Source organism: Trichechus manatus, unplaced genomic scaffold (genome assembly GCF_000243295.1).
Source record: "Trichechus manatus latirostris isolate Lorelei unplaced genomic scaffold, TriManLat1.0 scaffold00026, whole genome shotgun sequence".
In the NCBI taxonomy this organism is placed as follows: domain Eukaryota; kingdom Metazoa; phylum Chordata; class Mammalia; order Sirenia; family Trichechidae; genus Trichechus; species Trichechus manatus.
This window is the reverse complement of record NW_004443962.1, coordinates 10,221,281-10,237,360: the sequence shown is the minus strand read 5'-3', so window position 1 is coordinate 10,237,360 and position 16,080 is coordinate 10,221,281. Positions and strand designations below refer to the sequence as shown.

At 39.3% G+C, this 16,080-nt stretch overlaps 1 protein-coding gene across 3 annotated transcripts in view; it reads right to left on the bottom strand.

The window, feature by feature from the left end:
* Positions 1–2,417: 2,417 nt before the first annotated feature.
* HSPBAP1 (HSPB1 associated protein 1) overlaps positions 2,418–16,080 on the bottom strand; it is a 69,904-nt gene continuing 56,241 nt past the window's right edge. For 2 of the 3 annotated variants that reach the window (XM_023728801.1, XM_023728803.1), the window contains exons 7-8: positions 3,963–4,073; positions 2,418–3,847 (exon numbers count right to left, since the gene is read on the bottom strand). In XM_023728801.1, coding sequence (XP_023584569.1) covers positions 3,323–3,847; positions 3,963–4,073 — 636 coding nt within the window. In that variant the 3' untranslated portion in view covers positions 2,418–3,322. The remainder of the gene's footprint in view (positions 3,848–3,962; positions 4,074–16,080) is intronic. The other variant, XM_004373626.2, reaches the window with a different exon arrangement.

Genomic DNA, 16,080 nt, shown 5'->3' with positions numbered 1-16,080 from the left:
CTAGGTAGTAGCCCTCAAATCAATAGAACCTTGGCCCCTGTGACATCAAACCCTTTACTCCTGCCACCAAAGTGTGTCCTCTCCGTTAACATTACTGATTCAGGAACATCAGACAACCCGTGACTTACCTCCTGTTTCCTGGTCCTTCTCCTTCTAGCTTTGGTTTCTACTCTAGTCTCTTCCCCTGAAGCTCTGTAAAGGGCCAGAGATGATCCTCACATGGAGCTAGTGTGGATGATGCACTCTGACACTAGGGTTGCTTGGAGGATAAAGGAGTTCTTCCCTGACCACTTGGGGCCCATCAAGTAAAGCAGGTTGAGGGGGCCACAGTAGCTGCTCCATTAACAATGACATGTTGAAATTTCTCTTGTTGCTGTTTGCTTTTTAAGTGGATTGGCAAAGACTCCTTATGGCTTTAGAGTGGCTTCCTGGCCACTGGCATCTGAGCTCAGCATTAACAATAAATCTAAGAAATTAGAATTAAAAAAAAAAGGAGACGTGCTCTCTAATTTGCCTTTATCCAGTGGTTTGTTAACTCAGGGCAAGGCTGACTATGCCAACAACTATATATATATATATAAATTGTATTTTACAACTGTGCTGTTATACAGATGAATGCTGAGACTGGATTATATTCTATTTTTCCTTATTTTAAAGAAACTAGAAACATTTGAAAACATGTTAAGTGAAATCAGTCAGTCACAAAAGGACAGATGCTGTATGATCCCACTTATATGAAATATCTAGAATTGGCAAACGTATAAAGACCAAAGTTCATTAGTGGTTACCAGGAGCAAGAAGGGGAAGAAGCAGGGAGGTCATTGCCTGGGGTGGGGGGCATGAGTTTCTGTTAAATGGAAAAATTTGGGAATGGAGAGTGGTGATGGCTGTACAACACAATGAACATAAGCTAACAATTGTACAAGTAAAAAATGTTGGAATGGTAAATGTTTTGTTATATATATTTGTACCATAATAAAACATATTTTATAACTGCACTAATATGAATGTTAGCTGAAGCAGGATTATATTCTTTTTTCTTCTTTCTGATTTTCAAAGAAACTAAAGCATTTTTATAGGTCCCTAAAGGCATCATGGGCCATAGCATACCCTGCCTACTGTGCCTAATAGATAAAGCAGTCTTGCTGATACTTCATACTGTGAGGTTGGATGTAAGGCTGAGCTTGTATTCTTTAACCCCTTTTGGCCATTGGAGGGTCGAAGTATTTAATAACTGACTTTACTCACTCAGGTATGCTCACCTGTGCAATGAGGGATGACACTGGACCCAGAGAACCTGGTGGTTGACAGCCTTCCCCTTTCACTATCTTTTCTCACTCTCACAATCCCTCTGTGCAGGCAGCTGGGATCTCTTGCTGTTTCATAATCTCTATAGAATCAGGGAGGAGCCTGGTGGTGTAATAGTGCCTAAGTGAAAGGCTGGAGGTTTGAACCCACCCAATGGCTCTGCGGGAGGAAGAACTGGAGATCTGCTTTGTAAAGATTATAGCCAGGAAAACCCTATGGGGCAGTTCTACTCTGTCACATGGGACTGCTATGACCAGCACCCAACAACAACCTAAAATCAGGAAATTAACTCCCATCACAATTTACACTTAGGAATCCATTCACACTAATGTCTTAACTCTCTTCTCAGGTATCTCTGTGTCAAAGACTTACCTCTAACTGAATTAAATGCTTTGTCTCAGCACAGCAGCTTTCAAACATTTCTGTCAACAGTCTACACTAAGAAATACATTTCATATCAAGCCCAGTACATACACACATATACAACAGAAAAATTTTTGTCAAATATACTTACCTTGAAATAATACTTTTCCTGGAAGGTTTCACAAAATAATACTTATATTTACTATTGCAATTCACTGAAACAATCTATCCTATTTTAAAAAACTGCTTATCTCACTAAATTGATTTTGCAATTCACTAATGGGACACAACCTGCAGACTGAAAAGCACCCAGCTGAAGGAGTCACAAGTATCAAAAATAAAACACATGAAGAAAAAGACATACCTATGCCTACAATAAGAATGTACCTTATTTGAGTAATGGACATCTTACCCTTAACCCCAACGTCCCTGCCCTGATCTATTTGATGGAGTATTGCCAATAAGGTGTCCTTCTCATTATCCATTCAGTCAAGTATTTGATGAACATCTATTATGTGCTGGGCATCGACTGAGGATTTGCGAATACAGCAATAGTCTCTACCATCACGGAGTTACATACCAGCTGAGGAAGACAGACAATGATCAAGTCAGTCAGTCAATATGTAGTGGAGAGATGTGATAAGTGCTACAGAAGTGTTCTTCTCAGACCCTTTTCCTGGGCATGCTCACATAACAACACCTTCCTCTTTAAGGAAGACTTTTTTTTTTTTTTTTTTTTTAATTTATCGATACTATCAGTCTGAAGACAGAAGAATGGGGCCAGGAGTCAATTAGTCCCAAGAGGTTAAGTTGCATATCTTTTCTACTGTGTATTTGTTTCATACTTGGTTACTCAGAGATCAATATGTCTCCAATTTCCAAATTCATACTTAGACAATAATGGTAATAGCTCTCCCCAGGTCTTCTTGCAAATGTAATGAGAATGGGATCAATTTCACCTACCCAAGCTTTTAGTCACTCTTTCAGGAGTCAGTAGCATCTCATCCTTTTTATTCCCAGGACTGGTGTTCCTAGATGTTCCAGTTCCTTCCATAAGGGGGCCTCATATTTGACCACCTACTTTTCTCCTGGTTGGTGTCCTGCTCTGGATGACAGATTAACCAGTGAAAATTCTGCAGGTATCAGAAGTGAGATCATGTTGGAAAAAGGGCAGAATCCACCCAATGGACCCATTAGGCCAGGGGTTGGCAAATTTCTTCTGTAAATAGTAAATATTTTCCGTTTTGCAGGCCATACAGTCTCTGCCACTAACCCTGAAGTAGTCAGACATTATATAAACAAATGCATGTGGCAGTGCCCCAATAAAATTTTATTTGCAGTTTGCTGACCCCTGGTTTAGGCCAATAGAGACTGGGGCTTACATTTGAGACTGACTGAAAGAACGGGGTGGAGAAGAAAACGATGAACAAAGGCAGTGAGGAAAGAAGTCCTACAAATGACAAGGGGCCAGGGCGGCCAGAGAACAATGTGCATGAAAGAAGGTGGCAAGAGACTTTGAAATTTAATTCGGAAGAACCAGTGCATTTACAAGCATGTACAAATTGGCCTTTTATGGCTCCATCTTTTATTTAAAAATCATTCCATTTAAAAAATATTTTTGAAATATCAGTTAAAAATTCATCTATTAGAATCACAAAGTCCTTCCTTGTATCAAAAGTTGAGCCACTATCCTGGTTACTTGTGGATTCACCAAACAGTCTAGCAAGTCATCTGTAGAAATGAATGTTTGAGAAGGGGCCACAGTACTATTTGAAGCAATTTGTTCCACAATTGCATTCTTGCTTTTATACATCATTCGTTGCCTCTTTGTACAATGTGATTTTCCAAAGTGTTCGCCATCCAAACTGTTGCCATCACTTTCAAAAATGCGTCCCCTTTCTGTGGATGGTTCTTCAGAACTTGGCATCACAGGAACCAGATCAGGGCCAAAGGGACTTGCTGCCTCCTGTTTTACGGTTCCCGTGGTTAAGTTCTGGCTATGTGGTTGTTCCACCTCCATGTGGTTGTGAACATTTAATCCTTCTGTTTTCGTGTGCTCTCCATTTGTTCCTAATGCTTCAATATCAACCTTCTTCGACGTTCTGTAATGATCAAAAAGAGCTGAAACAGCTTCATTTAAGTAGCGACAATTGATTTCATGGGATGTTTCCTCAATCTAAGGAGAAAGAAAAACCCTTTAGAATGGTCATGTGCATTTAGTTAAATTGGAAAACAAATGTTTTAGTCAGGGTTGATTTATCACAGAAAACTGCCACGATGAAGCGGCCTACCTCAGTTGGGTTTAACCACGCTTTGGTATTGTCTGGATCCTCTGCGGTTTTCAGAGCGCATACAAGCATACGGGTGATCGCCTCTTCTACCCGGGCTTGGTGGTCCTCTTCCTAAGTTGAGACAAAAACATATTTTTATCATTTGTCTGTGTCTCATGGCTTAAAACAAAAACAAACCCACTGCTGTTGAGTCGATTCAGACTCATGGCGACCCCATGTGCTTTAGAGTAGAACTGCGCTCCAGAGGGTTTTCTAGGCTGTCATCTTATGGAAGTAAGTCATCAAGCCTTTCTTCCACAGTGTTGCTGGGTGGATTCGAACAGCCAATGTTTTAGTTAGTAGCCTAGAGCAAACGATTTGTGCCACTCAGGGACCAAAGGCCAGGGACCAAAAATAGACAGTAGAGTAACTGTATGTTCTACTCTTTCATTAATATAAACTTCATTACAGAAGGAACAAATATGCAATTGGAAGAAACACAATTTTTATGTATTCACTATCGCCTGCCATCTAGTAGATATCCTGCTGTAAGACTTAGGCCTTAAGTATGAACCATCTTATGACACTTCTTCTGATCTTTTCCATTTTTTGACATGTTTTTAAAGTTAAAAAAAAAAAAAAAGTACTACCTACAGAGGAATAATCCCTACAGAGTTTAATAAACAAACTGTTTGAAGGCTGGGAGAAAAATTATAATGAATATACTTAACCAAAAGAATGAGATGACTAACCATCTTAACATGGTTTTCTTAAGATACAGTAAGTATAAACCACAGCACTAATGATAAATTACATTAAAATCAACAACTTCTGTTCATCAAAAGACACCATAATTCGGGGGGAGGACTTGCTGTCTACAACATATAACTGATAAGAGATTAATATCCAGAATATATAAAGAATCTACGCACATCCATAAGACAAACATCCCAACTTAAAAAAATAGGCAAAAGACATGAACAAGCATTTCAAAAAGGACCGATCATATGAACAATAAACATATGAAAATATGCTTAACCTCATTAATAACCAGAGAAATGCAGACTGGGAAACCCAAGAAACTGGCAAAAGTTAGGAGGTCTGATAATACCAAGTAGTGCAGAAATGTGCATTTACAGACAAGAGTTTTCCACACTGATGGTAGGAATGCAAACTGATACAGCCATTTGGAAAACATGTTGGCATTATCTTGTAAGGTTAAATATTATATACCCTACAGATCAACAATTCCATTCATATGTGTACACACACACACACACACACACACACACACAATCCCTGGAGAAACTCTTGCACATGTGTACTAGGAGACTTGTACAAGAATATTCTGTTCATAATAGCAGAAAAATAGAAATAATACAATTATCCATCAACAGAACAATGGACAAAAAATTGTGGTACATTAATACAAGAGAATATTATACCACAGTGACAATGAAGGAACAACAGCTACATGGGACCACACAGACGAATCTTAGAAACGTACCATTAACTTTAAAAAACAAAATCCCCATGGTGAGACACCACTTCACACCCACTAGGATGGCTATAAGCAAAAAGACAGATAAGAACAAGTGCTTGTGAAGATGAGAAACTGGAACTCATCATATGCTGCTGGTGCAGTTACTTTGGAAAACAGCCTGGCAGTTCTTCAAAAGATTAAAAAAGTTATCATATCCAGCAATCTCATTCCTAGGTATATACCCATGAGAACTAAAAACATATGTTCACACAGAAACTTGTACATAGTAGTATTATTCATAGTAGCCAAAAAGAAGAAACAACTCAAATGTCCATTAGCTGATGAACAGCTAAACAAAATGTGGTATATCATACAGTGGAATATTATTCAATGATAAAAAGAAATGAAGTACTGATACATAGATGAACTCCAAAAACATTATGCTAAATGAAAGAAGTCACAAAAGACCATGTATTGCATGATTCCATTTATATGAAATGTCCAGAACTGGCAAATCTACACAGACTTATATCTCAATAAAGCTGCTGGACTTGACTTGATGGCAGATGGTAATTAAAGCTGTTATTTAAAAACAAAAAAGCAAGTCCTAGAAGACTACATTAACTATGATTTCATTTGTATAAAGCTCAAAATCAAGCACAACTAAGCATATATTGCATACAGATATGTAAATGTGATAGAACTTTTTTTTAATTGTACTTTAGATGAAGGTTTACAGAGCAAATTAGTTTCTCATTAAACAATTCATACACATATTGTTTTGTGACATTGGTTGCCAACCCCACAACATGTCAACACTCTCCCCTTCTTGACCTTGGGTTCCCTATTACCAGCTTTTTCCTGTCCCCTTCTGCCTTCTCGTCCTTGCCCCGGGCTACTGTGCCTCTTTAGTCTCATTCTGTTTTATGGGCCTGTCTAATCTTTGGCTGAAGGGTGAACCTCAGGAGTGACTTTAGTACTGAGTTAAAAGGGTGTCCAGGGGCCGTACTCTTGGGTTTTCTCCAGTCTCTGTCAGGCCAGTAAGCCTTGTCTTTTTTTGTGAGTTAGAATTTTGTTCTACATTTTTCTCCAGCTCTGTCCAGGACCCTCTATTGTGATCCCTGTCGGAGGAGTCAGTGGTGGTAGCCAGGCACCATCTAGTTGTGCTGGACTCAGTCTGGTAGAGGCTGTGGAGGTTGTGGTCCATTAGTCCTTTGGACTAATCTTTCCCTTGTGTGTTTGGTTTTCTTCATTCTCCCTTGCTCCAGACAGGGTGAGACCAGTGGATGGTCGCTCACAAACTTTTAAAGCCCTAGACACTACTCACCAAAGCAGGATGTAGAATGTTTTATGTATAGACAATGTTATGCCAATTGAACTAGATGTTTTCCCTGAGAGCCCTGAGCCAGTAATTCAGTCCCTCAGGGGAAGTCTTTTTTTTTTCTTAAGCAAGACAATGAGAATAGTGAAGGGAGTAGACAGGGACGACATGTGGAAGAGCACAACATAGATGCAAGTGATGGTAACATTCTAGTTTTGGGGTTAGGTGATGGGTTCACTGGTATTTGTCATATCATTATCCTTTATATCTTACCAACATGCCACATGTATATTCTTTTATATATATAAATATGATACAAGATGTAATAAAGGAAAAACGAGAGTGATAGGAAAGCCTTTAATAATTAACAAAAATATTTTCCAAGAAAGTTTGAAAAAACATAGTTATAAAAATATTTCAATACTTATAGAATAAGGAGGTAGAAAGGATGATATAGGCACCATTGAGAAGGACTGAAAATATCCTTTCTCCCCAAGAATATATTACAACAGACATTGCATTTCCTTATCAGAGAAACTGAGAAGGGATGAATATTGCATCACCTAAACACAACTAGAATCTCTACTCTTCTCCAAATCTATGGGACTCTTGACAGGAAGACTAGAGCCTGGAGTCAGCTTGAGACATATGTATATGGTAGACTTTAAACCTATGGGCCTTTGAAGTTAAACGTGGCAACAAGAAGGAGAAGGAAGAATTATTACCTAGTGCTTGAAGAGACAATGATAAAAGCACCACTTCACAGAGGAAGATATAATTACTCAACTTCTATTTTTCTTTCTAGTTTTTCAAGTAAGAATGAATGGTCTTCAAACTGTGACGTGTACAGAAAGAAGTTAAAGAAACTGTAGTCTTAGCTTTAAGGTGGAGTCCACTTTAAATCAGTATGAAGTCTTTAAATATCAAACTTGTGGATACCACCTTGAAACCTGTTTATACTTAATGATACCAATCCTTTGTAAAAATCCAGAGACACAACTAAACAGATAATATACAACCAGCTTTTAAAAAGACCATGGTGAAAGCACCAAAGCTTCTGAGGCCATGTAAATTCAAATCTCTCCACATATCCTTCCAAAAACCAGAGCAATCAGCAAAGAGAGAACACCCCATCACCATTAGCCCACGCCTACAGTGTAACTAGGAAAAAGGAAATATAATAAACTCTAATTAAATGTAAGCAAGGAATTAAATACTGAAGACTAGCAAAGCTGGCTCCAGAGCCCACACTGAAGACAAGTGTCTGGTGGAGACTGTGGAAGAAGGGTGGCAGCATCCAAATGGTAACACTAACTAGAATTCACCCCGGAAGGAGAAAGACCCTCCTTAGGTAGGGAAATACTGGCATCTCCCATTTAACATCAGTAATTGTTTCTAAAAATCAGATACTCTATATAAAAATGCTAACGAGCAGTCTATTTCCTAGTAGTTGAAATGGGAAAAATTATAATGCATTATGTATCAAACCCAAACCCTATTCTCTAAAGAGTGACTAAAACACAGTAAAATACCTACATATAAGTACCAAACTATAATACTAAGATGTAAAAATCTTTCTGATTACCAAATAATGAATATGGTTGTTAATAACATTTGCTTATTACATGTTACTGCATGCAATATTGCATGCAGTAATATGTAACAACATATATTACTATACATAATATTTAATAACATATATTATACATATACAACAATAATATATGCAGATATATGGCCTTTCTCAGCACCAGTAAGAGCCGGGAGGCACATCCTCTTTGTTGACACTCTGCGTGCTTTTCAAAACTTCTGTGTGTAATTCTGATGTATTATCAACTGTATTTATGGAGCCCTGGTGGCGCAATGGTTAAGAGCTCAGCTGCCAACCACAAGGTCGGAAGTTTGAATCCACCAGCCACTCCTTGGAAACCCTATGGGGTAGTTCTAGTCCGTCTTATGAGTCGGAATTGACTCGATGGCAGTGGGTATTTTATCAACTGTATTTAGAATGTGTTTTCAAAATTTTCCCATAGATAATTTTCTAAAAATGTATTTGGTTTGGGGGAAGTACAGGTAAATGTTTCATATAAAAATCTGTCAAAGAAAGTATAGAAATGAGAGATACATACATTCTACAGAGTTTGAGTATTAAGCACCAAAAGGTACTCTATTGGGAAAACTTTAGCTGGTATGTCTATCCTGAAAGCAGGTCTGAGACCTGGTGAATCAGAGCATGCCCACTGAACAGCTGAGAGGAAGGGGATGGGAAATGTGTAGCACCAGAAGTTGTAGTCTTAGGAAGACACTACTTAGGAGAGAAAGTACCAGTTACTAGTTGCTGTCAAGCTGACTCCAACTCATGGTGACCCTACGTGTGTCAGAGTAGAACTGCGCTCCATAAAATTTTCAATGGCTGACTTTTCAGAAGTAGATTGCCAGGCCTTTCTTCTGAGGCACCTCTGGGTGGACTCAAACTTCAAACCTTTCAGTTAGCGGCCAAGCACATTAACTGTTTGCACCACCCAGGGAGAGGGAGGCACCTTAAGAAGGGGAGGCATCCCACAGAAGTGTTGAAGGGAAAGAAAGAAATGGTAAATGGAAGTATAATTTTGTATATTTCTTATACTATACAGGAAATGATATATAGGTAGAATTTTATAAACTAAAGATACATATTTTAAATCCTAAAGCAACCACTAAAAAAAACAAAACAAAACAAACAAACAAAAAAATGATAACGAACAAGCCAATAGTGGAGATACAATAAAATCATAAAAAACAACAACAAAAAATCAGTTAATCCAACAGATGTCAGTGAAAGAGCAAAAAATGAACAAAAAGTAGACTGGACTTTTGGAAATAAAAGAGCAAGATGATAGATTTTAAGCCCAAGTATATCAATAATTACTCTAAATGTTAACTCTCTAAACACCCCAATTAAAAGGCAGAGATTGTCTATACGGGACAACAGCAAATTGAAAGAGTAGACAGAAACCTTAAAGGGCAGTGAGTTTATGTTAATGGGAGAGGAACAACTCAGAAAAGGAGGGTAAGAATGTTTGCGCAACTCTAAGAATGTAATTAATGTCACTGAATTGTACATGTAGAAACTGTTGAATTGGTGTATGTTCTGCTGTGTATACTCATGACAACAACAACAAAAATGATAAACTATAAAAAAAAAAAAAAAGGCAGAGATTGTCAGGTTAGATAAATAAGCAAGATATAAACACATGCTGTTTAAAAGAAACTTCACTTGGTGGGTTAAAAGCAAAAGGAAGAACGATACACCATACAAACACTAACTGATATTAACCAAACTGTTTCAAAGCACAGGAAAAGAAAGAGACTTACAAAATATTTTTGTAAAATGAGAAAACACTGTTACTTAAAACTGATAAAGAGTACACAGAAGAATAGAACTACAAGCCAATCACCTGTCAACAGAAAAGTCCTAAATAAAATATGAACAGTCTTCTATAGTACATAAAAATAATACATCATGACCAAGTGAGATTTGTTCCAGAAATTAAGAATGGATCACTATTAGAAAATCTATTAATATAATTTATTGAATTACCAGAAATTTACTAAAGAGAAAATTACATAGCCGTTCCCACAGATGCAGAAAAGGAATTCAACAAAATTCAACACTTATTCTTGATTTAAAAACAAAAAAGCCTAATGAATTAGAAATTGATGGATACTTCTATATATATACGAATGATGGTTAATTTTATGTGTCTGACTGGCTAGGCTATGGAACCCAGTTGTTTAGTCAAAGACTAGCTTAAATGCTGTTATAAAGTATTTACCTGTGATTAAATCAGTGGGCCTTAAGTAAAGCAAATTATCCTCCATAATGTGCGTGGGCCTCATCCAATCAGTTGAACATCTTAAGAGTTAAAAGGGAGGCTTCCCTAGGGACTATCTGTGCCTCCAGACCATAGACAGACATTTTACCAGAACTCCTCCAGTCTTCCCCATTGCCTCACCTACAGATCTGGGGACACAAAACTGCAGGTATCTCCAGCTATCACCTGACCCACAGATTTTGTACTGGCCAGCCCCCACAACTGTGTGAACCAATTCCCTTAAAATCAGACAATCTCTCTCTGTATGTATGTATGTGTATACGTATGTATACATATGTATTATGTGTGTGTGTGTGTGTGTATATATATATATATATATACACACACACACACACTGGTTCTGTTTCTCTAGAGAACCCTAAGACAATTTGGTACCAAGAAGTGAGGTGCTGCTGTAACAATTTTCTAAGAATGTGGAAGGAGCTTTGGAATTGGGTAATAACTACGGCTGAAACGATTTTGAGGAGCTTGGTAGAAAGAGCCTAGGTTGCCTTGAAGAAACTGTTGGTAGAATTATGGACATTAAGGACAATTCTGATGAGGGCTCAGAAAGAGTTGAGAGCTATGGGGACAACTTCTAACATTATGAACAGAATGTTACTAGAAATGAGAACATTAAATGTGCTTCTGATAATGTTTTTAAAGGAAATAATAAACATGTTATTGAACATTAGAAGAAAGGTGATCCTTGTATAAAGTGGCAAAGAATGTGTTTGAATTATGTTTGACTGTTTTGTGGAAAGTAGAACTTGTAAGTGATAAACTTGGATAATTACCTGAGGAAATTTCTAAGTAAAATTTTGAGGGCACAACATGGTGTCTCCTTGCTGCTTATAGTAAAATGCAGAGGAAAGAGACTAGATTAAGAACTGAACTGTTAAGCAAAAAGAGACCAGAACTTGAAGACAGACGTGTGAATCATGGATCCAATCAACCATCTCAGCAGAAATGTTGTCAGCTTACAGGGACAGAGATGGGATGAAATAAGGAAAAGCTGTCTGATCCTTGGAATTCTACAGGCAAAAAATGGGCCCATGGAGCTACTTGGCTGCAAGAATCTATTGTCCCCCAATAAAAGGAAAGGACAACCCCAGGAGCAGTTCAGAGGCCAGCAGGACTGTCAGAAGGAGCATGAGGGGCAGGGCCACTGCTTCCCAGGTTTTAGAGTCATCTAAATTTCAAAGGGGTGGAACCACTACCTCGGTTCACTCCCTAGTTTTATGGTTAGTAGTAATATTAGTACAATATATATCAATATCTGTTATGGATTGAATTGTGTTCCCCCAAAATGTGTGTCAATTTGGCTAGGCCATGATTCCTAGTATTGTGTGGTTCTCCTCCATTTTGTGATCTGATGGAATTATCCTGTGTTATAAATCCTAACGTCTATGATGTTAATGAGGCAGGATTAGAGGCAGTTATGTTAATGAGGCAGGACACAATCTACAGGATTAGGTTGTATCTTGAGTCAATCTTTTTTGAGATATAAAAGAGAGAAGCAAGCAGACAGGAGAGGGACTTCATTATCACCAAGCAAGAACAGCCAGGAGCAGAGCATGTCCTTTGGACCCGGGGTCCCTGCACTGAGAAGATCATACACCAGGGGAAGACTGATGACAAAGACTTTCCCCTAGAGCTGACAGAAAGCCTTCCCCTGGAGCTGGTGCCCTGAATTTGGACTTCTAGCCTGCTAAACTGAGCGAATAAACTTCTGTTTGTTAAAGCCATCCACCTGTGGTATTTCTGTTATAGCAGCACTAGGTAACTAAGACAATGTCTATCTAATCTATCGCCTATCTCTCTACCTATCTATCTGTCTGTCTGTCTATCTATCAATCACATTCTAGCTGTATCACTGATGCCCCAGCAACAATGGGCAACCTTAGTGCCCAGATCTTGGTTTCTAATACCATTCCCCACTAAAAGGAACAATGTTGCCTGGAGAAATTATTAACTTCAAAGTCTGGGGCAGGGAAAGGTGATTCCAGGATATTTCTTGTGCCAGAAAGTAAGGAAACACTCAAAGACCAATTAATAGGGATATATGAAAAGCGCACAGGCAAAGTTGAAGGAGTTTCCCTAAAAGCATGGAAGAGATCTAAACCCAAAATTATCTTGGCAAGCTGGAATGCTAAGAAATAACTAAAAAGAGGAAAATTAACAGGGATAACAGTGAAGTATTATATTTACGTTTAAATCAGCTTTACAGATATGGGATGGGGACAAACTGACTTGGCAAATGATTATGTGAAAAAAAGGATATTTTAGAGTTGAATATGAGCTCAACATGAGTTAAAATTAATAAAAAAGCAATGCAATATTACAGGCAGCACTGAAGAAGTTCAGGATCTAAGTCATGACAAGTAGAAATCTTATACTCTATCAAATGAGGTGTTTAATTTTAGGTGCTGTACTTTAAGAGGGTTACTCTTGACATAATAGCTCTTCTTCCCCCTCCTCCTACTTATATCAATTTCTATTTTTTAAACATTTCCCACATGTCAGGCACTATATTAGATGCTTTGCATGTGTTGCCTAACTTCAGCCTCACAACCACCCTACTTAGGTAGGGTGCAATTATAATCTCTACTTCACAGGTGAGGAAACTGAGGTTTGATGAGATTAAGTAACCATCTAGGTTACACAGCTAATAAAGGTATAGACCTGTAACTACAATCTGTCTGATTCCAAAGTCTATGACCAGCAGCGTGAGACCAGAAGAACTACATAGTGCCCGGCTACCATCAATGACCACCCTGACAGGGAACACAACAGAGAGTCCCTAACGGAGCAGGAGAAAAGTGTGGAGCTGAACTCAAATTCACATAAAAAGATCAGACTTAATGGTCTGACTGAGACTGGAGGAACCCTTGATGCCATGGCCCCTGGATGCTCTGTCAACTCCGAACTAAAACCATTCCCAAAGTCCACTCTTCAGACAAAGATTAGACTGAACTATAAAACATAAAATAAGACTTGTGAAGAGTGTGCGTCTTCGTTTAAGCAGATACATAAGACCAAATGGGTGGCTCCTGTCTAGACGCAGGATGAGAAGGCAGGAAAGGACAGGACCTGGTCGAATGGACTCAAGAAACCCAGTGTGGGAAGGGGGAGTGTGCTGTCACATTACAGGGATTGCAACTAATGTCACATGTATATGTGTATGTGTATAAATGTTTGTATGAGAAATTAACTTGAGCTGTAAACCTTCACCTAAAGCATAATAAAAAAAACAAAAACAAAGTCTATGACCAGAAGGATGGAGAGTTTGAAAAAGAAGGTCATGTAAAAAACATAGCTAAAGAAACCATAGGTTTTGAGCCTGAAGAAGAAAACATTAAGGCAAACATTAAGAAAACATATGGCAAATACTTAAAAAAAAAAATCGGGACAGTTTAAGAAATAATAAGTTTAGAAGGAGACAGATGACAGCTCTACTGTTTAACAACAGAATGAGCTACCTTGGAGGCGTAGTATCTGTCAGAGCTATTGTAGGTGTTACTCGGGCACTGGGAGTAGATGTGGACTCCATGGACTCTCCCCTGACATCTGCTCCTACCAGTTCAGCAACCTACAAGCAGAGTTTCTAACTGGAGTCACTGCTCTCTTGCCACACCTTTCACCTAAGGCCAAGTGCTACAATTGTTCTCTAAGCAGACATTATACAGCCTCCTGTTACAACATTCCTTAGGCTCCACCCATTCCAAAGTCCTTCTCACTACCAGAGGATAGGAAAATCTTGATTGAGGGGAAGATTCATATGTCCCCTTATCTTTTCTTCTTCCAGGCTCAAAACCTCTAGTTTCTTTAGCTGTATTTTTTTTATATGACCTTCTTTTTCAGACTCTTCATCACTCTGGACACGGACTTTGGAATCAGACAGATTTTAGTTACAGGTCTCTGTCTTTTTTTAGCTGTGTAACCTAGATGGTTACTTAATCTCAAGACTTTGGGTTAAAGACAGCACAATGCAATCAAGGCCTCAGGTTAAACAGAGCACAGATGCAAGTAAGGTCTCAGCTTTAAAAGACAGATAGCAGCAGTAATATGCAGCCATTTTAATTATCAAGTAGTGCAGCCAGCCAGGGCTAAGCATAGCATACAGGAGGGAAAGAGTTCTCTGGCATAAATGAAATGATAAAAACCTGGCACTGAAAGACTTTGCTTTGAGCAAATGTATAAGCAAAGATTAAGAACTCTGTAATTAGTAACGAGGATCCTGACCCAAGAAGCAGATACTCCAGCCTAGATGGTATGGGATGGGACTGGCAACGTGGGACATACACAGCAGATCCATCCAAGCCCAGTACAATTCTAACAACCCTAGTCAAGGGAGAGGACCCTATATGCCAACATCAGCGCATACTGTGTGCCCTTAAAAGAGGATGACACATCACCATGGATCCTATTTCCAACCTAAACGTCCACCAACAGAGGATGCCTGTTGCCGTCAAGTTGATTCCGACTCATAGCGACCCTACAGGACAGAGCAGAACTGACCTTTTGGTTAGCAGCTGAGCTCTTAACCACTGCACCACCAGGGCTTCCAAACAGAGGATAGAATACATAAATTATAGCACATCAGAGGTGGAGTCAAGATGGCGGAGTAGTCAGACACTTCCAGTGATCCCTCTTACAACAAAGACCCAAAAAAACAAGTGAATCGATTATATATGACAATCTAGGAGCCCTGAACATCAAAGGCAAAGTTGAGGAATCAGACTGAGTGGCAGGGGGAAGGAGAGACGGTCCTGAAGCAGCAATGAGTTGCCAGACCTGAGCCGGCAGAAGCCAGAGTCCTTCAGCCTAGATTAGCTCAGGGGTGAGCAGTGAGGCAGGCAAGCAGCAGCGCTCGGGAGGCGTTTTCCACATGAGGAGAGACCCAGAGGCACAGAGTCTACTTGGTCATCCAAAACCAGTGAGAAGAAGCCCTTGATTGGAGAAAGATAAGTATTTGCGTCCGGCCTACCATAAGGATCAAAAACAACTCCCTTAGGGAAAAACCTCTCTCCCACTTACCTCCCTGCTCCCTGCTCTGCACTGGGTTCAGGATGGCTTCAGCAATTGCCGAGTCCCCTGGGCCAGAAGTAGGACCCATCACGTGCCCTGAGCCATTCTCCCAGCCTTCGAGAGGGAACAAATTAACAAACAGAGAAAAAATAATCTGCTGGTTCCCCTAAGCCAGGAACTCAAGGTAGGCATAGTTCCTTTGCCTAGGCACAGGCATAAGGGATCCATGGACTTTGAGTGCCTTTCCCCCTGCATAGACTTGTGTGGGTCACTTCAACAGCACAGGCCCTCATTACTGCAGTACAACCGGGTATATACATGAAGTCTAACTTCAACTGTTTTAGCTGTGAAGTTGCAGGTTCGTGACATTTGACACTGGTCTGCGCATTAAGCAGGGTCTTCATGTACCCACATCAGGGGCCTGAGGACTGGTGGCTCCACCCACACCAC